This window comes from Conger conger, chromosome 1, assembly GCF_963514075.1.
Source record: "Conger conger chromosome 1, fConCon1.1, whole genome shotgun sequence".
NCBI lineage: Eukaryota > Metazoa > Chordata > Actinopteri > Anguilliformes > Congridae > Conger > Conger conger.
This window is the reverse complement of record NC_083760.1, coordinates 84,548,077-84,572,596: the sequence shown is the minus strand read 5'-3', so window position 1 is coordinate 84,572,596 and position 24,520 is coordinate 84,548,077. Positions and strand designations below refer to the sequence as shown.

Here is a 24,520-nt window from a genome sequence, read left to right as displayed (position 1 = left end):
GTGTTTCCTGAAATGTTCTTAGCTAAGTATACCTTCTGTACGTCGTACTTTCGTATGGTTGGTCTGGACCACTGCTGTAGCTTAGCGATGGTGTCAGCTCACTCGGCTAGTGGCCACTACTGTTATGACCGCAAGCCTCTGAAATCAGCTGTTGCTTTTAGTTACATCTCAATCTGTTAAGCAATATGTACACTAATAACTCTACAGTCGTAGTTGGCTAATAATATTACTAAAATACTACATTAATGGCACTGTTCAAGCAAATAATAAAATGGTAAATTGCGAAAGATGCATGTTGCCTAATTGCCTTTTAAATGATATTCATAAACTGACGACTTTCCTCTCTCTCTCTCTCTGTGCTGGAGCGATGTTTTATTGGTTTTGTTGGACACCGTAGTCCTAAAACTGGAAAATAATGTCTCTTTATTCAGCGCCACGTCTAACAATATCTCCATTTCGTTTGCTGTGAAGCTGTGGGACCACTTATTTATTTTCTTTTTTTTCCGCCATATCTTATGTAAAACTATTATTATTATTATTATTATTATTATTATTATTATTATTATTATTATCATTATTTTGCTCGTTGGTGCGCTTTTATTGAAAACGTCAGCTAATCAGAGAAAATAGTGAATTACACCAGTAATGTGATGGTGCTTCTGCCAAAGCAACACTGATTGCAAAGTAATTTAAGGCACTATGACAAAGATATTAAAATAATGTCAATAAAACATGACCTGCCAAAGAAGGCGTATTGCTAGATGGCGTAGCCGCAAACCACATCACTAACCGTATATATAATTTGGCGAAAATGATGTATACGGTTGGATAATTTAGTATTTCATTATATTAATTAATTCCCACCAGTCGTGATGAATGCAATATTTTAAAGTATTCCTGCACTGTTTTATTCATGAATAACCCTACATTCTCTCATAACGCAGTTAAAACAGTCGCTGCATGGAGTGCATAATCGATCTTAGAGCGAGTCGATGGGCCTAGTAACGTCGCAGGTAGAAGCTATCCCTTAAGCAACCGCCTAAGTGATAGTTCGGGGAACGCACATGAAAAGTAAACAACTTTCGTAAGGTATACCTTAGAGAGCCTCCGTAAAGCGCTAAGAGACACCGTTATCGGGAAATGCACCCCTGGTACTTTAACATCAGAAGGTCTAAATTAAGACATATCCCTCTCCGTGCTTTTGTTTTCTTTTGTATTCTTACAATTTGAGTTTTTGACGGGTTCAAAGCTTCAGACCAGTACGACTCTCAATGTGCTGAATTTGTGTTGCATCTCTTTTCTGTAGCGAGTTGTGAGGCTTGCATGGACAAGCGCTGCCCAAATGTGACTGTAGTCTGGCGGTCACAAAACCACACGTATCATTCCACCACTGAGGAACCAGAACGGAAAACAGGCGTGAACGTGCAGCTCGACCGCCAGGTGCTCGTAGAGAGGGAACCATAAGGCGACCAGAGCTGGCAGACCGGAGTGGTCTAGATGGGGAGTAGGGAGTGATTAAGGATTGTATGTAAGGTGGGGCAGTCCCCTTAGCAGCCTGAAATGCCAACACTAGGACCTTGAATCGGATGCGTGCGGCAATAGGAAGCCAGTGGAGGCCAATGAGGAGCGGAAAATGAACTTGCATTGGACCATACCATTCTCTGTTTCGTCGAACGAGGGGGGAGATTGTGTGTATCTGCGGCAAATATAATACGAGAAAATAGTTAAATATCCCAAGATAAAACACAAATCGACCAGATATCTATAAAAGTCACTGTGGGGTATATATCATATGGATGTAACTTCCTGCGTGGTGAAAGGAGCTCACTTTATATCGTATATATATTTTATACATCCCTACAGTGTCCAACAAAACCGAGAAAGAACTATGGTTAAACTATCGCACAGAGAGAGTGGGAAATCGTCAGTTCATGAATAGCAGTCATAGCCTCTGAGCTCATTCAGTTCGTGGCCATCACTGTTACGCCCGCAAGCCTAGTGTACAGGTAAGGTACAGCTAAGAATGGTCCAGAACAACCATGCGAAAGTACGACGTACAGAAGGTATACTTAGCTAAGAACGTTTCGGGAAACACGCTGAAACGTTGAAGTAGAGCTTAAGGTACAACGTACGAACGACGTAGCGTTAAGAAGGCTTCGGGAAACCCACCCCAGAACTACATATCCAATACACGGATAGCTACAGTTGTGTTCAAATAAATACCTGTGCGTTAAAAAAAGTGAATGACGTGCAAATATTTTTCAATAGCTTTTAGTTCCATATTTCAAATGTAGTGGAAACATTACACATTCAATTCCAAATCAAAGCATTAACAAATTTAATCAAGTCTGCGTTATTATTTTACAGGAAGCAAAGAAAAGGAATATTAATCTGTTTAAAAAAATGGCAAAATGGCAGTGTCGACATTTTCAAAACAATTACTGTATAAACTGAATAATTTCATAATTAACTAATATTTACTTGCATAACCATTGTTTTTGATAACTGCTGCGCATCTGCGTTGCATCGAGTCAACCGACTTCTTTAACAGGTATTTCAGCCCAGGATAAACAACCTACATTCCACAGTTCCTGTGAATTTTTGGGTTTTGCTTCAGAAACTGAATTTTTAATGTCACCCCACAAGTTTTCAATTGGGATGAGGTCGGGGGATTGAGCTGGCCACTCCATTACCTCAATCATGTTTGTCTGGAACCAAGATGTTGCTCGCTTAATCGTGTCTTTGGGGTCATTGTCTTGTTGGAAAAACCCATTTCAGGGGCATTTCCCCTTCGGCATACGGCAACATAATCTCCAAGTATTTTGATGCAAACAAACTGATTCATGATCCCTGTTATACAAAACCAACATCGTAGTCTGAAAAACATCCCCATCCCATGCTTCACTGCCTTCACAGTGTACTGCGGTTTGAATGACCCGAGCCCTGGCTATGGTTATTAATCAACCGGCATGCACTGACTCTCTATTCTATCAGAAAAGTTATTATTGATCCAGTAATTCGCCAACAAAAAACAAAAACAAACTAAACAGAGCATTTTATATCTCAAACAACGATACAATCAACATAGACTACAGCAATATGCAAAACATATTACAGCCTAACTGTTCTGAACAACAGACTTAGCTATTAAAAAGTAGCCTGTTTATTTGAAAGTAGCCTGCACTGGATTTCCCCTTGAGTGTATCGTTGATTTAGATTAATATTTCAATTATTACGGTTCTTGCCTGATATAATTTTCCGTTTATATTTTATGTCAGTGATCAAAATAATCAAATTTTACCCGTCCGACTTCTGTCAGTTCAATATTTTTAGCCTCGCACCCTGAAAAAAGTGAGTGAAAATAAATATAATATATTTACAGAAAAATATATAAAAGTTTAATGGCATTATCTTAATATTTCAATCTGTTTCGTCCCCTATTTTATTATACATACATACAAATTGAGGTTATTATGAATGGCATGAATTTATTCATGATCTCGGGCCAAGAGAAGACCCACTTGGTACAAGACAACACTCATAATTTGAACATACAAAAGTGCAAAACAACTAAATAAACATTGGAATTAAGAATTAAGGATAATATAGAAAATGTCTAATAGTTTAGGACAAATGCTGTCAAAGCGTGGCTTAAATTGTAATTTAGACCTAGGCTATAGAAAGTGTGTCCCATACATTACCAAATGTCAATGAAAAAACATGTTCATTATACACAGACTTGTACGCCGTGTCTCCTTAGATAATGTTATCAGTAGGTCCCTTCTTGCATGATAAGGAAGCATCGTGAGGATTTAGAAATATCATGTGTTGGATTGTAATGAGAAATGGTGGCGAAATGTGCCGTAATAGCCTAATGCTATTGAATTCACACGATAGCATACTACTTAACGAATAGCCAATCAGTTACATTTTTCTCTCAGCCAAGGTCTTTAACAATAAAATTATTATGTATGTTTTTACAGTAGCCGCAAACCTATTCCGAGTAAAAAACTCATTTTTATAGACCTACAATGAAATACCGGCTTCCACAGAGCTCAGTAACAAGAGTGCTGTAACAGAAGTAACAGAGGCAATGTTATTCAGTAAGTCACCTACGTTATGCCCATTGATATATTCTAGCCTAATATAAGCGCCTATGTAACCACACACACACACACACACACACACACAAAACCGATATGCATAATCAAGCAGATTTTAAAAACAATTTCAGTAAAAGATTATCCAATAATAATAATAATAAATATATATATATATATATATATATATATATATATATATATATATATATATATATATTTTTTTTTTTTTTTAAACCTGTATAAATGATTTTGTTTAAATATATATTATAGCACATAAGCTATTATTTGGTAAGAGAAGGTAAACATATACATCGGTCATTGAAAAGGTCGCTAGCCTATCCATGACCACTCATATGCATACACATTTCCAATCTTGGCTAACACAGGCATAAAGTGAGCTTGGACTGTTGAGAAATTATACATGTTTGAATTCCTACCCCGAGTTCACTTACTAGTGCAGCCAAGCAACAGTCCTTCCTCATCAGGCATGTTTTCGGATCAGGGGTGCGTTTCCCGAAGCCTTCTTGATGCTGCGTCGTTCGTAAGTTGTACCTTAAGTTGTACCTTAACGTTTCAGCGTGTTTCCCGAAACGATCTTGGCTAATTATACCTTCTGTACGTCGTACTCTCGCATGGTTGGTCTGGACCACTCTTAGCTGTACCTTAGCGATGATGACACCTCATTCCGCTCGTGGCCATCACTGTTACGCAGAACGAACAACAGTGGCAGGCCCTCATCCCATTCCCGGTTTGACTCGGTGCAGAATTTGCGAAGCATGCTCTTAAGAGTTTGGTGGAAACGTTCTAATGCACCCTGGCTCTCTGGATGGTAAGCGCTGGATGTCTGGTGTTTTACATTTAACTCCGACATGACCTGGGCAAAGATTTGACATAAAATTCGATCCCTGGTCAGTTTGGAGACGCTTGGGAAGGCCGAAAGTGGAAAACAACTTGACGAGAGCTTGGACAATGGCACGGGCTTTTAACGAGCGCAACGGAACGGCTTCAGGATAGCGCGTAGCGGCGCACATCATGGTGAGGATATACTGGTTACCGGACTTTGTTTTTGGCAACGGACCGACACAATCAACGATCACATGTTCAAATGGTTCTCCAACCGCAGGGATTGGCTTCAGTGGAGCAGCCGGAATCACCTGGTTTGGTTTACCTGAGACTTGACAAGTGTGACACGACCGACAGAATTTCACGACATCTGATTTTACTCCAGGCCAGAAAAAGTACCGGAGGACACGAGTGTAGGTTTTTCTGATTCCTAAATGGCCGGAAAGGTTATGATCATGTGCTAAACGGTACAATTTGGCACACGGACTCAAAACCAGAGCGAGGAGACCACCCTCATCAACAAAGTAAGACAGACTTATCACATGTCGGGTTTTTCACAAGAGATACACAAGCAAACAATGTAGGATCACTTTTCGGTGCTCTAATCAGCTGTTCTCTATCTACGGAAAGTGTCACACTTTCATCATCAGGCTTTAGCTCAACAGAGACAGGCACATCACATACTGAAAGTGAGTTTGGTGGATCGCAGGTACTCATGAGTCACTAAGATCCACTAAATCTCCAAATTTTCGTGCCTGAGCACGGGTTATGGCAAACACGGGAAAAAGGGACGAGTTTGGCACAGCGGAATCAGAGGCGCACACATCCACAATCGGATGGTCAACTACCTCGGGAGAGGGAAAAACTTTTCCGCCAGCCAAATCATTTCCGAGGAGAAGATCAATACCGGCTGTCGGTAACCGAGACCGCACAGCAACTTGGAATTTCCCCGACACGAATCGAGATGACAACTGAACAAAATGCAAATGCGCACGCACAACGCTTAATTTAACTCCCCACGCCAAAACATCTGAGCCACAGTAGGACTGGGCTGAAAAAGGAAGGACGCCGTCACGAATTAGTGATTGTTTTGCGCCTGTATCCCGCAGGATAGTGATAGGGACTGGCTTTTCCTCACCCCCCAGAGAAACAAAGCCTTGCGAAACAAATGGTCTGAAAACTTCATCAATTTCGTCTTTTACCGGTTCTGTCAAATTCACTCTCCGTGGAGTGTGGTTTGGTTTGAATGAAACCGATTGGAGACGAAGTTGACATTTTTGAAATGCTCTTTTCTTTTAAGAATTGGACAAGCAGCGGTGAGGTGGCCCTGCTCATGGCAGTAAAAACACTCACGCGTTCCCGCGGCGGCGGCAGCAGTGTGGTTACGGCGAAAACTTTTGGGGGATTTTACTTTCCGGTCAGCAAAAACTGGGTCACGACGAACTGGGGGAGAGAAAAAACAGTCTTGTGCGTTAACGTGAACTCATCTGCCAGGACAGCAGCGTCAGTAAGGGATGTGACTTTGTTCATTTAGATAAATTACAATTTTTTCAGGAAGCTGATTCTTAAATTCTTCCATCAAAAGGAGCGCACGCAGATCGTCTGCATTGTTCACCTTACTGGCCTTGCACCACTTGTCAAAAAGCGCACATTTCTCCCTCGCAAACTCTACATAGGTCTGGTTGACAGTTTTCACAATTTCTAAATTTTTGCCTGTATGCTTCGGGCACTAGCTCGAAAGCACGGAGGACAGTGGCTTTCACAATATCATAATTTAAACTGTCTTCAATTGTCAGAGAGGTACACACCTCCTGAGCTTTTCCCACCAATTTACACTGCAGTAGCAGAGGCCACACACTCTTTGGCCAATGTAGAGTAGCAGCTATACGTTTAATGCATTGAAATATGAATCTACCTCAGACTCTCTGAATGGTGGGACTAGCGCAATGTGCCTACTCACATCAAAGCCGTCTTGGGGTGTATGAACGGTGGCCTGAGAGGTTACAGGACTGGCAGCTGTAGCGGCTCCGCACTCTAACTCCAGAGCCTTTACCTTTAACAACATGGCTTCCACCTCCAACTCCTGTTCTCACCTCCACCTCCCTGATACGCAGAGTTAATGTCAGTGCCTCTGTTGTCATGGCAGGTTTACTCGGAGGACTTTCTTGGAGTGGGGCAGGAATACCCGTTGGCTCACCAGCCTCATCTCTCCCTGTGGGAGCAGGCTTAAACAAACCTCTTTTACACAGCTTTGCAATCAGAAGCTCTTTTAACTCCTGCTTCTTAATTGGTGTAGGCACTTGCACATCATAGAAATGAGCAACCAAGGTTAAATCATTTTTCCTACATTTCTGAAGCTCCTCCACAGTTGGATCAATGGCAAACTCCAGTAATTGAAATGACATGTTGCCACCACCACAAAAAGACAAAACTGACAACCAGGCATGTAGAGAAATTACAAAACTTACTTGACACAATGAAAAATGGGAAAAAACAACAAACGGACAAGCCCCCAATTTATGTTATGTCCCAGGCCTAGGGTAACCTGGGCATAGCATGTGGTGTGGCCCCAACTCTACTGTTCCCAAGTAAGACCATTAAACCGATTTATAATTAAACAAGCAGCCAGTGAGCAGGACCAATGAGCAGCCAGCAATCTTGTCAGGTACTCCAATCACAGGAATCCAGCTGCCGCTCATCTCTCTCTCTCTCTCTCTCTCTCTCTCTCTCTCTCTCTCTCTCTCTCTCTCTCTCTCTCTCTCTCTCTCTCTCTCTCTCTCTCTCTCTCTCTCTCTCTCTCTCTCTCTCTCTCTCTCTCTCTCTCTCTCTCTCTCTCTCTCTCTCTCTCTCTCTCTCTCACACACACACACCCCCAACAGGCTATAGGAGGAGAGATCACCTTACAAAATTCACACATTATTTACAGTCGTAACACCAAGTACCGTTACTTCAGCTAAGTAACTTTACCCGCAATTTCTGACTTCCAGTCTGGTTTACCAGCGTTAGCTTTTCCGGTCATTTGTTGAAGCACAGTGCTATTGTTGCTCATAATAGAGCAAAATCAAAATACTTGACTGGTAATCTGTTCCCTCTGTTTCATGTTATTATCCTGTGAGAGTACATCACAAATATATGATCACTCCAGAACTGTAAAAATCTTTATCGCCTTTGTTTTCTCGTGCAGCACCGTGACCTTCTTTGGAGCTTTGATCAACCTGCGGAAACCATTCTGTTGTTACCGCTGGCTGCATCCATTTCCCCACCAAGGCTAAAGAATGCAAATGCCAATCCAAAGGTGGCCCCTTTTTTATATGTGGTAACGGGGCACAAACAACAAACACCTGGGTAGGTTGTTCACTGAAATGACAGCCAGGTGTTTCAGCAGTACATATACAGCAGTAATAGTGGAAAAATCTCTTCAGTCACAACTACATATATATTTACCCTATATACATGCACATTTCAATGCAAGTATGATCACTTTTGTAAAGATGGTAACAAGGCTGCAAACAAACAAAAAAAGAATAAACTGAATAAACTTTCTGCTCAAATCAGAATGATCTGCAGGGTTCTAGACTGCGACCAAAATGGTCGATGCAAATCGTATATACAGCACATTACTGTATATTTACAGCAATAACCTGTTAGTTTACAGTAGGTACACTGTATTGCAAAGCTTATATACAGAACATTACAGCATATTTTTACAGTACTAAATTGTTAAATTACAGTAAGTACATATCCAATACACGGATAGCTACAGTTCAAAATAATAATAATAATATATATATATATATATATATATAATTTTTTTTTTTTTTTAAACCTGTATAAATGATTTTGTTTAAATATATATTATAGCACAAGCCATTGGTAAGAGATGGTAAACATATGCATCGGTCATTGAAAAGGTCGCTAGCCTATCCATGACCACTCATATGCATACACATTTCCAATCTAGGCTAACACAGGCATAAAGTGAGCTTGGACTGTTGAGAAATTATACATGTTTGAATTCCTACCCCGAGTTCACTTACCAGTGCAGCCAAGCAACAGTCCTTCCACATCAGGCATGTTTTCGGATCAGGGGTGCGTTTCCCGAAGCCTTCTTGATGCTGCGTCGTTCGTAAGTTCTACCTTAAGTTCTACCTTAACGTTTCAGCGTGTTTCCCGAAACGATCTTGGCTAATTATACCTTCTGTACGTCGTACTTTCGCATGATTGGTCTGGACCACTCTTAGCTGTACCTTAGCGATGATGACACCTCATTCCGCTCGTGGCCATCACTGTTACGCCCGCAAACTGGCGGAAATAAGCACAGGGTTGCGTCTTTCACGGAGCAAAAACACTACGGTGGTACAGTAAACCACTACACTATACCACTATATGCATGTCTATAGGCAATGTTTTTTGTGGTTTTTTTTTAAGACCAGATGAAATAAATTGCGTTCGACATAGTATGATTTGTGAATTCATTACGGGTGATATTTTTGCTTATTTAGGTTTATTACACCTCAATTACATGTGCACTAGAGCTATGTCCAAAACTTATTAATTTCTAAATCAATCTATAAGTGGTTCAGTTCATGTGTGGAGAAGAAAGGATGGCCTTTTAGAACAAATCCGATATCAAACGGTTTTTTAATGTATCGTGACTGCTAGGGTACTGGTAGCTACTCATAAGACCCCATAGCATCATTATATTATATTATATTATATTATATTTTGTCTCATAGTCAAACTAGTGCGCCACTGAGTTGAAAAACGAATAGCCTGGTGAGCCTGCTAGCTACAAGCTTGGCAATGAGCGTACATTTTCCTATTTCGCTAGCTAGCTAACTGTTGCGCTTTCACGTTCAGCCAGCCACGTTACACACCAGATTAGTCATCCACTTGTTCTGATATTCTTTCCTTTGCGTTTTGGAAGAGATGCGAGACCTTAAGGTGGCATACTAGCCTTCGCTTAGAAATAAGAAAATAATACAAATGTAGAATTTCAAAGGAGAACTACGGACGTCTCGCTTCACTGGAGCAACACTCGTCCAAAACGTAGACGGGGGAAGTAACGTTAGCTACGGACGAACGGAAGTGAGGATCACATTGTGAGTTTTTATTTTTCTCAGTAGCTGACAAACCGGCATAATGCCACAACTTTGAAATGTGTAACTTTTTTATGTAAAAAAAAATATAAAAATATATGTATTATTCTTTTTAAAAAAAATTTTTTAAACATAAGACATGGTGGGAAAAACAAAGAAATAAGTGGTCCCACAATACTGAGAGTTGCCAGGAAGTATACTATAATTCTACAGTATTTATTCGGTTAAATATTTTAGAAGGCAATTGCTGTAATAATACCCGTGTTTATTCCGTTTGACAGTAAAATCGCAGAAATATAATGAAAGTATTCTTACTGTTAAATTGACAGTCTATTGCTGTACACTGTAAAAAATTAGTGTGAAAATACGGCCAAATTCTAACAGTAATGTACAGTTTCTCAAGTACAATACAATACTGTAAAATGCAGCGCTTTTTTGGAGCCAAAAGCATGACTTGCCGTAAACAGCATGCTACTGTGAAATTATACAACTATACAGTACAACAGTTTTGTTTGTTTTTTTAAACCAGAAGACGGTTGATTTTGAGCCCGCCCAAATGCGCCCATAACTGTGGACTCACCTGTATTTTTCCCCAGAGTTTTCTTCGGTGAAGTTAAGTGATTTGTTTTGCTATTTATACAAAATATGAAGAGTAGAAACTGCAGCCACGACGGAGAAAAGGCTTTCATCGTTGGAAACCCCTCTTTAGTTCGGTGAGTAACTAAAATATCATTTCTGGAGACTGCACTTTACTGAGTAACGTTAGACTGAACGAAAAACGCAACAGGTAACGCAGCTGGCTAGCTCACACTGTTTATTGTACGCAGTAAGCAGTAACGTTAACTGTATATTTCCGTTCATCTTCTGGAGGAAAATCACATGCATATGCTGCTTGCTTTTATCTTTGGAATACGATTCAGGATCAGTTACCGGCTTCCACAGAGCTCAGCAACAAGAGTGCTGTAACAGAAGTAACAGAGGCAATGTTATTCAGTAAGTCACCTACGTTATGCCCATTGATATCAGTAGGTCCCTTCTTGCATGATAAGGAAGCATCGTGAGGATTTAGAAATATCATGTGTTGGATTGTCGCCTCACAGCAAGGAGGTCCTGGGTTCGAATCCCCGTCGGCCGGGGCCTCTCTGTGTGGAGTTTGCATGTTCTCCCCGTGTCTGCGTGGGTTTCCTCCGGGTACTCCGGTTTCCTCCCACAGTCCAAAGACATGCATGTTAGGCTGATTGGAGAGGTATGAGTGTGTGAGTGAATGGTGTGTGTGCCCTGCGATGGACTGGCGACCTGTCCAGGGTGTATTCCTGCCTTTCGCATATATATATATACATTTTTTAAAAATATATATACATAAGATATATGGCGGGAAAAACAAATAAATAAGCGGTCCCACAATACTGAGAGTTGCCAGGAAGTCTACTATAATTCTACAGTATTTATACTGTTAAATATATTAGCAGGCAATCGCTGTAATAATACATACCCGTGTTTATTCCGTTTGATAGTAAAATGGCAGAAATATAATTAAAGTAAGTATAAAGTATTTTTTGTAGGTAAGCTGGGGAAGACCCCTTAACTGCTTGGAAGGCTAGCACCAATGTTTTGAATTTGATGCGAGCCATTACAGGCAGCCAGTGGAGGGAAGTAAGTAGGCCGGTGACATGTGAGTATTTGGGAAGGTTGAATAATTAAAGTATTCTTACTGTTATTGCTGTATTTCTGTATTTTAATTTACTGTAAAATACTGGCAGTTACCAGCAATATTCTACTGTAAAATACTGGCTGTATTTTGACATTATTTTTTATTTATTTTGGACTATTGTCAAATAAATGAACCGCATCATCAGCCATTCCGTCATCAGCCTCACCTCAAAAATCCTCAATTTGAATTGTAAGAAAAAGCTTTGGGGCTGTCTGGGTGACGTAGTCCCATCACAAACAGATTTGTGATGGAACTACGTCCACCCACCCCCACAGATCTGGCTCAGAGAAACTTTCAGCTGTTTTCCACAGCAGCACAGAGAAGGTGAGTCATTTGATTCATTCTCACATATACACATAAACATGATATAATTATGTATATGGATATATAAACAGATAAACATTATGTCATCAGCCATTCCGTCATCAGCCTCACTACAAAAATCCCCTTCTTACACAGTTGGAAAAATGACGCATTCTCTTTCACGGCTTAGGTATCTCTGATTACACACCTCCAGTAAATCGAAATTCTAAATGAATACATTGATAGACACATTTATAAACAGATTTTGAAATGTAACTTCAAAATGGTAATGGGTCAAAATGATCATTTATGATCCTGTTTATAATTGTCTTCTGTTTAGAAGTGTATTTACCAATGTATTGTATTATTCTTAATTCGGGTATTATTTTACATTTTATTTGTACGTGAAAACCGATGTGAAAGTTTACATCTATTCGCGGAAATAAAATAATAATAATAATAATAATAATAATAATAATAATAATAATAATAATAAATAAAAATAATGGGCTGTGTCGAAGCGTCCGTGAGCAAGACACCTAACCCCCAAATGCTCCTGACGAGCTGGTCGGCGCCTTGCATGGCAGCCAATCGCCGACGGTGTGTGAATGGGTGAATGAGAAGCATCAACTGTACAGCGCTTTGGATAAAGGCGCTATATAAATGCCAACCATTTAGTGCCTTAAATGACTTTGCAATCAGGGTTGCCTTCGTAAAGCGCCAAGAGACACCGTTATCGGGAAATGCCCCCCCTTGATACGGCGGAAATAAGCGGTGTCACAGCTTCACAGCATTTACATTTACATTTTAGTCATTTGGCAGACGCTTTTAATCCAAAGCGATTTACAAGTGCATAGGTTCTACCATAAGTCAGAGCATCACATCCAGAAACTAGCAAAATACACAGGAAATGCTCTTCTAAACATAGTTGTCATCAGAAGATTTTTTTTAACTATGGTTAAACATTGCTCCAGCGCACAGAGAGAGTGGGAAATCGTCAGTTTATGAATAGCTATCATTTAAAAAGCAATTAGGCAACATGTTCAATAAAGTGCAACATGCATCCTTCGTAATTTACAATTGTATTATTTGCATGAAAACAGTGCCATTAATGTGGTATTTTAGTAATATTATTAGCTAACTACAACTGTAGAGTTATTAGTGTACATATTGCTTAACAAATTGAGATGTAACTAAAAGCAACAGCTGATTTCAGAGGCTTGCGGGCGTAACAGTGGTGGCCACTAGCGGAGTGAGCTGACACCATCGCTAAGGAACAGCTAAGAGTGGTCCAGACCAACCATACGAAAGTACGACGTACAAAAGGTATAATTAACTAAGATCGTTTCGGGAACACGTTAAAAAGGTTAAGGTAGAGCTTAAGGTACAACTTACGAACGATGCAGCGTCAAGAAGGCTTCGGGACCCCAGGTCCTGTTTATCCTCTCTTTTCTGCGATCCTTTCGTGTTTCAAGAGCATTATCACATTCATGTCGTCATTGGGGCGCCTCCCATCTCCATATATGGCCTCCACTGACGGAACCTTTCCAGCAGTGGAAAAACAGTGCCATAAGAGACAACGCATTACATCGATACATACATTTTCTAAAACGATTACATTTTACATTCACATTTTAGTCATTTGGCCAAAGCGATTTATAAGTGCATGGGTTCTTCCACAGGTTAAAGCATAAAACATTTATAAAAACTTATAAAACATACAATTTTAAAAGACAGAAGAGACAGAAAAAAAAACATAACATAAATAAATTATAAATAAATAAAGAACAAACATTAAATGTAATTCCATTTAAAATAGACACCCCACGGGAGCTCACAGGAAAATTAACCTCCAAAATTCATTATTGATGAGCGTGTTTCCTCTTTTGCCAACTGCACTCAAACTGCACTGGCAGGTCCAGAGCTTAGCCTCCTGCAAGCGCACTCATTGAATAGGACCAAACAAAATACTGTGAGGTCTGCAAGTATTTGGACAGAGGTAGAACTTCTGTTCTTTTGCCTCTGTACACAGCACATTGGATTTTAAATTAAACATGAATATGAGGTTAAAGTGCAGACTGTCACCTTTCTTTTGAGGATGTTTAAATCCATTTTGCGTGGATCCCTTTCTATACAGTCCCCCAATTTTAGAGGACCAAAAGTAATTGCAACAGTTTGCATCTCAGCTGTTTCTGATTAGTCAAGTGTATTCAATCGCTTCCTTAGCGCAGGTATAAGGAGGCTTTTAGTATCTAGTCTTGATTCTAGGCTTTTGAGTCTGTTATTGGCATTTGTCAACACGAGGACCGGAGATGTGCCCATGACAGTCAACAAAGCCATTATGAGGCTGAGAAAAAATAAAAAAAAGTCATAGACATAGGCCAAACAATATGCTTCCCAAAATAAACCATTTGAAACTTTAAGAAAAAAGAGGGCACCGATTTATTTGAATTGTAAGAAAAAGCTTTGGGGCTGTCTGGGTGATGTAGTCCCATCACAAACAGATTTGTGATGGAACTACATCCATCCACCCCCAACATCACCATTAACACCACCATTGGCAATATAACCAGGACTCTTACAGCTGGTATAAACATGAAAATGTAACCCTCAAATTAAAACAAATAACAAATCAGACATCTGAATGACAACAGGTTCCTATGTCCTTTAAGGTTATGTTCCACCAAAAATGCATCTTTGGTCTTCCAGATCATTTCAGCTCAATTATCATGAGGTATGGACTTCAAAAGATATGTTCTGACAAATTGTGTAAATTAGCTCACTTGCATACTTTATTCAAGATGGCGGAAATTACAAATTCAAACATTTTTGACATAGCAGTCTATAATCTGAACCAAGTAAGATATCGTTATAATTCTTCAGATTCTAAATAAGACGTGTTTGAAGATTGTTTGTTTGAAGATTGTCCGATAGTTATTTTTCTAGAAGGATTTTTTATGAAGAAAAATGATGAAATTTCAGGATCTAACAATGAGATTTGTGATGCTGTACCCGCACCTAAAGCTTATAACAAGAAAATGATTCAAAAACACTCTCCTTGGAAAGGTTTCCAAAATTTCATGATGATAGGATGACTATGCACTGAGAAAAATGGTTCAGGGTCATGTAAATCATCCAAATACAGGTTTTGAGAAAATTAACTCCAAAGACAGAAATGGTAAATACTTATACTAATTTCACCATACACATGGCGTAATCATTCAAAAGCTGGTATTATCCTGAAAGTTGAATAGTTGAGGGATGATTTTCAGCAGTAGACAGAAAAAGGTCAATTTGACTGGAAATAAGATTTCTTTTCAGTGGAACAGGACCTTAACTGAATAAATTCTGAGATTTAAATGCATGATTGAAGTGCCTGTATGAAAAAGCTCGACTCTAGTGAATTGGAACACGCCTAAATAGGCAAACAGCAAAATTATTTCGGTTTTTCCATAAGAATACAATGCAATGGCTTCCAGACTACATTTAATTACCAATAGGTGGCGCCAACAATCAAGCCAAAGAACACGAGGCACGTAGCTCTGTCCACAACATGTTTTTTTTTTTGTTTTTTTTTCATAATGGCTTCCTTGACTGTCATTGGCACAACTGTTGGCCTCATGTTGCCAAATGCCAATAACAAACTCCAAAGGCAATCCATAGCCTAGAATCAGGACTAGATACTAAAAGCTTTATTTTGCCTGCACTAAGTAAGCGATTGAATACACCTGACTATTCAGAAGCCGCTGAGAGGCCAACCGTCCAATTAAATTACTTTTATTTTTTTTGGGGGGGTGTATAAAAAGGGATGTGATTCCTGCACGGATCACCCGATATGGATGTAAATACGTTCAAATGAACATACTTTAACACATTACCCTTTCATTTAAAATCTAACGTACTGGACTACAGAGCCCAACGAACATAAATTTTACCGCAAAAAAACTGCACTGTATTATTATCGCAACAAGCTGGGACGAGTGTGTAAGGCTTTAAACTGTTAGCTATATTTTGGCCCTCAACAGCACCCTGGGGACGGTCCTGTAAAAAGGGTAATCTTGCGCCTGCATATCTGCTAATCAGTCAGCAAATTATTTTTTATATATTTTTAAAGAGAGCAGCCTCTTGTACCAAAAAGGCAGCTGTGGCTAGGTGAGTGTGATTTTCAGGAGACCAGAATTTATTCAGGGCTCACCTGTCCCTTTTTTCCCCTTGTTGTTTTCAGGGCTCACTTCAAAAAAAGATTTAACAGTAACAAATTATATTTTTGAACTCAGTCCAGGGGGTTTGGGTCTGTTCGGTATTATTATTTTATGTTTTAGACTTATTGGTCTCTCTAGAGACTGTTGCATTTTCAAATATTTAAACCACCCTGCCTGGCACCAACAATCATTCCACGGTCAAAGTCACTTAGATCACATTTCCTGGCCGTTCTGACATTTGGTCTGAAAAACAGCTGAACGTCCTGATTACGTCTGCATGCTTTTATGCATTTAGTTGCTGCCACATGATTGGCTGATTAAATATCATTATCATGCATTAAGAAGTTGGGGTACAGGTCTACCTAAAAGTGCTCACTGAGTGTATATGTGTGTTTTCAAAGCAGCACGAAGCGACTGGCAGTTTCAATGAGGCTGAAGAGTCCGTATCAATCTGGTTCCGGAGGAAAGAGGAATGTTGCCACATTATATTTTAGTTGCGCAGTAATTTGGACAGTGGCCATATTTAACCGGTTTAGACCGGTTTAGGGGTTGGTTGACATTTGTTTTCAAGATAAAATGTTCCCCGCAGAAAAGGCTAGCCCTCACAGCAAGGACCACACCAGCTCATCAAACAGTTGCTAAGAAGACAGGTGAGAGTTATACATTCCTTGGAGATGGACAGAAGTTTGAAGGGTCAGAAGAACAGATAGTAGGAGGGTTTCAGGGATAGAGAAGGGTGTGGGCAACTTTCTTTCAATTTTCTATTTCAAAGTCCCCAGTGACAATGTGTGAATTCCACATCATTATCGATCACCTAGGCACTAAGACACAGAGAAACTCAGAGACTCAGAGAAACTTTCAGCTGTTTTCCACAGGAGCACAGAGAAGGTGAGTCATTTGATTAATTCTCACATATACATATAAACATGATATAATTATGTATATAGATATATAAACAGATATATAAATATATAAATATTACTGGACATGGCTCAGGCAGTAAGAGCAGTTGTCTGGCAGTCGGAGGGTTGCCGGTTCGATCCCCCGCACGGGCTGTGTCAAGGTGTCCCTGAGCAAGACATCTAACCCCCAAATGCTCCTGACGAGCTGGTCGGTGCCTTGCATGGCAGCCAATCGCCATTGGTGTGTGAGTGTGTGTATGAATGGGTGAATGAGAAGCATCAATTGTACAGCGCTTTGGATAAAGGGGCTATATAAATGCCAACCATTTACCATTTACCATTTATATGAACCACTGGAAATACACACTACACTCAGAAAAGGGTAATGAAAGGAGCACTGTTATTCCGGAGAAGAACCATAGTTAACGCAGAGCAAGGGCCGATCCACTTCAGGATTTTGTGCCAACGTCTGCCCTTAATTATTTAGTTAGTTGATAATGCCTTTTAGAAATTTGTATATGATCCGATATATACTTTACACACACACACACACACACACACACACACACACACACACAAAACCAAAGCTGATCTGGAAGTAATTTCTTCAGTTATTTGTCATGAAAGTTTTTGTTCAGAACATGGTGAGCTAACTTGATGTTCTGAACAAGGTGAGTTTACGTATTTCCTGATAAGTCAATGCAGGGCGGTATTGTACCAATGATAGCACAATACAAAAGGATGGCAGTGAACTTGATTAGCAGACTAATTGTGGATGGCAATTGTTGACTAGAATACATGAAATGGGGAGAAGATCTTACCCCCATTCATTAGTTTGGCAGACTATCTAGTAGGCCAATCTAAAAAAAATAAATACCTTTGACCTACTCTTTGACCTACTCTCAAAGTATTCTTTGGCTTGTCTCCATAGAGGACCCCATTTTAGTTCTTATGAACCCTCTATCATAGGTGTGAGGTGTGAAAATTCCATTTACCATTTTGCCTGACAAAGAACCCTTGGTTAGTTTGATTTATTACAAAATAGATTACTGTACATTGACATGTACTCCAGGTACAGATATGCATGGTGTAGACCTCAGGAGTTGAGACTGTAATTTATAAAGACAGAAAACCATTACAGTGAAATTAACTCAAAATCTGATCAACTGTGACATATCTATACCTACAATGCTTAACGACTGTCAGAAAATGTTTCACAGTGAATTGGCAACAGCAGAAATGGCAAATGTGAAATTTATATTTATATTTATATTTATGTTTCTTGGGCCGGTGTGGGTGCAGGTTTTTGCTTTCGCCCAGTACTAAGATACCTGATTCAAATTATCAAGGTCTTAATTGAAGACCTTGATTAGTTAATTGGTTGAAAAGGTAGTGCTTGACTAAAACAAAAACCAGCACCCATCCGGCCCTTTTTCGGGTAAGAATATATACCCATTTTAGGGAGTTCCAGCAAAAATGCAGTCACTATTTATGGACAAAAAAAAAGTTGCCACTGTATTTATATATATTTCAATTGAAAAGAAAGAGTCGTTTGTCCTGCTTCATCTCATGAATATGGTTACGTGATATCATTTTACTATTGGAGTTTCGACAGTGTACTCATTGCAGAACCCATTTTCACTAAACGGGTAAGGGAAATTCCACTCATTCTGTTCTTTTAAGCAAAGGCATTTTTATTTTACAAACAATTCCTGTTACTAAAGCGAAAAGCAGTCAGACTTGTTCTCATTGATTTTACAGAGAGATGTTGGGTGGTTGGAATATTTCTATGGATCAAGTGTTGATCTTGACAAGCATCAGCAGATGAACATCTGATAAGAGGGGCCGCCTCCATATTTCTATTGACTAAGTCATGAATGCAGCGGATATAAACATTTGCTGAGGTGCCAGTAACTAGATTTAGTCTGTCTCTGTGAAACAGGCCCATTATTTGGTTTTTCCCCTTCAAAAGCTTCACTACATCTTTGTAATGGGCAGACTACCTCCATGCTAAGTCATGACCAGGGGTGGTTCTAGGATTGTTTTTACCGGGGTGGCCAGGGGGGGTGCAAGGGCTGTCTGGGGGTGACAACTGATGAGTTGAAATACCACTGTATAAACCATGGGTTTTCTACATACAGTGTTTGGTGTCTTTAGATAGCTAATGATGTGGGAAATAGTTTGGTGTCATTGGTGGTGTAGTACACTGGTTGCTGAATAAAGATTTTGTAGGAATAAACCACCGGTAATGCAAGTTACCTGTGAGTCAGCATCCAGCTGTAATACAAAGGTTAACCAGGTTTGTTGGACATACAGAGATGACATCAGCAGGACCATTATTGTTACCTCCGTCTTTATTTGATGATTTGTTGTTTTACCTGAAAACCCTGGGTATATAGAGGGAAACGTGGAATGGTTCGAGGAGACTTGCTAATACGATCTCCTGCGCATTATTTGCATATAGCCATTCATATTACAACTTGTAATTCTTGTAACACATTTTCATTCTATTTCTGCAATGCACATTGTTTAATAAATTGTATTCATTTGAACCTGCATCCTCTTGACTTACACCACTGCACACTTAGCAGTTTAGAGTCCTAACACAGAAAGACAACCTAGGATACCTGCACCCCGTAGTCACTCGCCTATACACCAGTGCCATCACAAGATACATACTAAGTGTATCATTGTAGGCTATACATGCCACAGGTACTTCCGCATCTATACAAATAGATAGCGATCTTATAGAGCCACACTATTGGCGGACATTTGCAGTTCCTTTTGTTAAACTGTTAGAACAGAGGAGCAGTTGAATTTATCTTTTGGAGTCAGATAAACGAGAACAAAATTAAATTAACCCTGTTCCAGTAGCATTGGTCAGACTACACGCGTTTCCTTCACCTCTCGGATACTTCCGCATTTTGGTGTATTTGGGGGGTTTCTTACACTATCATTTTGCATTGTAAATTAAGAATCAATTAGGACAATTATCCTTACAATCAATTAAGAAAATAATCCTTACACTAGTCTACTAAGACTAAAGATAAATTAATAGGCTATAGGCTACTGATAAGCTAATGTACAGGATGACAAAATGACAAATAAATAGCTATTGCCTCTAAGACCCTTCTCTGAGCACACTTACAAAAGTTAAGGCTATTCAGTAGACAAATGCTCTAAGCAAACCACCAAACAAAAGTGCATAATGCAATCCCTGGGTTTTATCTTCCTCTAAATTGACACAAAGGGCACAATTTTGAGGCATTTACTTTCATGCACTATGTGTTAAAACAGGCAGTGTGGCAAAAATGTGGCATGGAATAAGGGCTAAGAGTTGTTTCTGAACTCCTGGGATGTACTGTACACAATTTAGCTCTGGCTATAACCAACCTACCCTTTTGATAACTTCACAGTAGTCACTTGATTGAGGATCGAGGGAAGAGACAGACTTTCTAAGTATTTCAGTTTTAGTTTCTTAGTACTATCATGTTTTTTTAACACCAGTTCTTATAATTTTGTATTTACCTGGTAAATACCATCTGCAAAAGGTAGCTTTGCCAAATATGGTATGATACAGAATAAATGTGTGTTCCTCTCTAATGACTAGTAACTAATCTTAATCCTTACAAATGAGTTATTTGTACTAACCCTGTCTCATGTGCCATTTAGATGACATTCTACACAAGACGTTTAGGTGCCGGTGCCTTTGGCAGTGTGTACAAGACACAGTACAATGGAAAATGGGCAGCGGTCAAGAAGATGGCAAAGCATCTCATCACTGAGAAACACATTGAGAGAGAGTGGAGAATATGCCAGTAAGTGCAATGGCAAGGGATGTAATGTGAATATTTATTCTCAGACTTAATTTCCTCTCCTTTAAAAAACAAAATTATGTAATTTAGTTTTTTTCCTAAATTTGTAAGAGAAAGAAATATATCTATAATATTATATATCATATATAATATAATATAGAAAGCATTGTGTTTCTCTTTCTCTCTCTCTCTCTCACACACACTCTGTTTATTTCACAGGGATGTTAATCATAATAACGTGGTGAAGATCTTGGGGAGGCCATGGCCAGCAGAGTCAATGTGGCATATTCCTTTGGAGTTAATCAATGGAGAGACATTGGAGGTGGCAGTATTTCACAGAAGAAAATCCAACATACAGGTACACTTAATGTAACACAGCATGTGCAATATTGACCCTGCACACCCTGAATACTCATATGAAAAACCTACAAAAAATCTAGTGAGATTCAAGTCACGATTTGTACTATTAATGTCATGTTTATGCTCACTTTCATATTGGAAAGCAGACATGAAATCCGTAAGGGAAAATGTTGGGCCACAACCCATGAGTCATGAGTCATTTAAGGCATATGTTTGCAGTAATTTTATGTATTGTACACTTTTTACAACAAAAGTACATGTTTTGAAGCATTACATTTATGCAAAAGTCTTGGGGTTATAGGGCTGTGTAGACCATCACTCAGGTACAAATGGACATCATAATACTAAAACAATTGTTTTAGTTGGGTTGAGCTTTGATAATGTATTATGTCTAAAAGCAAAAGTCGTCTGAAACTGGTTTCATGAACATGACAGTTCAGTGAAAACCAGTCACCAGATCGGAATCCATACAGTAGATTGGAATGCTCTGAGTCTACTGAAACCTTTAGGATGTGATAGAATGGTAGATTTGCAGCAAGAATGTCCAATCTGATTGCAGTGTGTTATGTCCAAGAAAGCAATACGTTTGTAGGGACTCAAATATTTCACAGAGACACTGGTCTGTATTAACAAAAGAAACTGTCCTTGAACACATACAGACCTGCACGTAATGGGGTGGGGGGGGGGGGGGGGGGGGTTCAGATGCCTTGCATATACAATAGTACTTATATATAGTCATTGTTGTATTTGGGGTATCCTAGCTGCCAACCGTGGTACACTAGTTTGTAAGTTGATGTGCAATTCAAGGGTTCCAGTTGTATCCGTGTTAGCTCTAGGACTTGGAACTTGTACTTTCCTCTAGGGTCCTCAACGCACTTGTCCCTGGGTTTGAATCACACTATATTGTACGTCGCTCTGGATAAGAGCGTCAGCTAAATGCCTGTAATGTAATGTAATGTAAAAATACCTTTTTCACAACTGTCATTCTTCAGCTGTCAATCACAAATAAAGCAACAATCGTCACAGGGATGTGTGAGGGACTGCACTACCTCCACAAGAAGAGCATTGTGCACCAGGACCTCAAACCTGACAACATCATGGTGAGGGGACCAAGAATAAAAATGTAACGAAAACAGGGGTAGCTTCACTAGGGTGCCATTTCCAAATGAATACTGCCTAAACTTTTACACCCACCATGTACCTGTTATTACACCAGTTTACATCTCCTGTACCACTTACCACGCCATCACTCTCAATCTCCTTTGATTCACAGGTTGAATACAGCACTCTCAGAGCTGTCATCATTGATTTGGGGCTGGCCAAATTCTACCAAGGTGGCTATACTTCTGCTACTGACATGGGAAACGAAGCATACTCAGCCCCTGAAATATTCCATGGAGAGCCTCGAGACATGCGCTCTGACGTCTGGGCCATGGGTAAAATCATTGCCGAGGTTCTGCTCGACTGTAGACTCCCCACAAGAGAACTCTCCTCCGCCATTATCCAGGAGCATCTGTATGAGCATCCGTACTGTGAGCCTGTTGCTAACATGGTTGATGGAAGTCGGATTCAGAGGGCGAAGATGGTTGATGTGATTGGGGCCATAAGGGCTGCAGGCCAGGGCTTTAATAAGGGGAGTAGGGGAGATGCACCATTACCTCTTGTAAGAGTGAATTCAAATGAGAATGTGTTCCCACATTTTTCCACTGCGCTTGGTCTCGATATCCCATTCCCCATACCCTCTACAGGTACAGTAGAGCACAGTGAGGTAGAAGCACATGGTGCTAACGGGTTTACATTTACCCAAGCAAGGATGAAAGATGGAAAGCTTCAGAAATTAATCAGGACAACTTTTAATCCCTGAGTGTAGTGGAAGAGGAATGGGCACATATTACGTTTCTGCAGTGTTTAGATAACAAGCCCAACTCCTTACCCATTATTCTACAGTCAGTCAGCTTACATCCATCAACGTTGAGTAAATATAATTCAATATATAACTTTTAAACTGTGTTTCTCCTGTCATCATTGTACTCTTTTTTTCCTGTCTTAATCAGAAAATGGAGGAAATAAATTATAATAGTACCTACATACATACGTTTTGTTATAGATGAAGTATGTACTTGAAGTTTTTACTAATATAACTGATATTAGTATTTTATGAATATAGTTACTAATCAATAATTGTACTAATAAACTAATCATTTCAAATGATAACTAATACAGTAGTCTATGCAGAGGGAGCCTGAGCGTGGCCAGACAGTTCTGTCCAAGCTCTCTCAGACGGAGGGGAGACCGTTCTGTCCAAGCTCTCTCAGACGGAGGGGAGACCGTTCTGTCCAAGCTCTCTCAGACGGAGGGGAGACCAGGGACGATTGAATCACGTTTTGCTCAACAATACATAACATTGGAGCAAAACAAGTTACGCATGTAATGTTTATGCTAGAGAGCTCTCATACTTTAATATAAGCTCCCCGTATTTGGTATGTTACAAATACTAGTCGTTAAGACATCATCTACAATATCAACATTTTAAATCTAAAAATATACCAAATGTCCCCAGGCAGCCATTACATAGCCAGCTATTTTGGCATGCATGTTTGAAGCTAGCATGAAACATCATGATTCGAGAAACTGCTCCTTACTGCCATACCAGTTAAACCATTTTACCTACAATTCTGACTGCTAAACAAAAACTAGATGAGATGAGAATTATTCCTTCTGTACCCCAAAATCAGTTTCATTTTTTCTTAGAACACCCAATTTTTAAATTCAAAATGTGACAACAAACCCATTGTTTAAACCATCCCCGGTGTCCCCTAATGAAACTGACATTATTAATCGTTTGTGGAATTTAGCTGGGCATAACAATTGACGATTTGCCAATAATCTGAGTGCTTAATGGAAATTCCAGAGGGGCTGGCCCTCTGTGAAACTTGGACTCATGTGAGCTAACTCCCCTTCTGCAGAATAAAGAACTGAATATTTACAGTTTCTGCCTCCTACCTTTTTCATTCCTTCTCTGGACGATAATGTTTTGTTAGTCTAACATTATTATTATGAACATTAATATTATGAATATTAATGTTAATTGTGTTAATGTTAACATGAATAATACAATTTTTATTTTTTTAATAATAGCAGCATTATCCAAGAGCTCAGTGGATGACTGTTCAGGTGTGAGA

General features: G+C 39.5%; 1 protein-coding gene across 1 annotated transcript; it reads left to right on the top strand.

The window, feature by feature from the left end:
• Positions 1-12,032: 12,032 nt before the first annotated feature.
• Positions 12,033-24,326, top strand: zmp:0000000881 (probable myosin light chain kinase DDB_G0275057). The gene is made up of 5 exons (XM_061216043.1): positions 12,033-12,080; positions 20,836-20,981; positions 21,198-21,336; positions 22,331-22,438; positions 22,612-24,326. Exons 2-5 carry the CDS (start codon positions 20,836-20,838, stop codon positions 23,200-23,202), a joined length of 984 nt encoding a protein of 327 aa, XP_061072027.1. The 5' UTR covers positions 12,033-12,080; the 3' UTR covers positions 23,203-24,326.
• Positions 24,327-24,520: the final 194 nt, after the last annotated feature.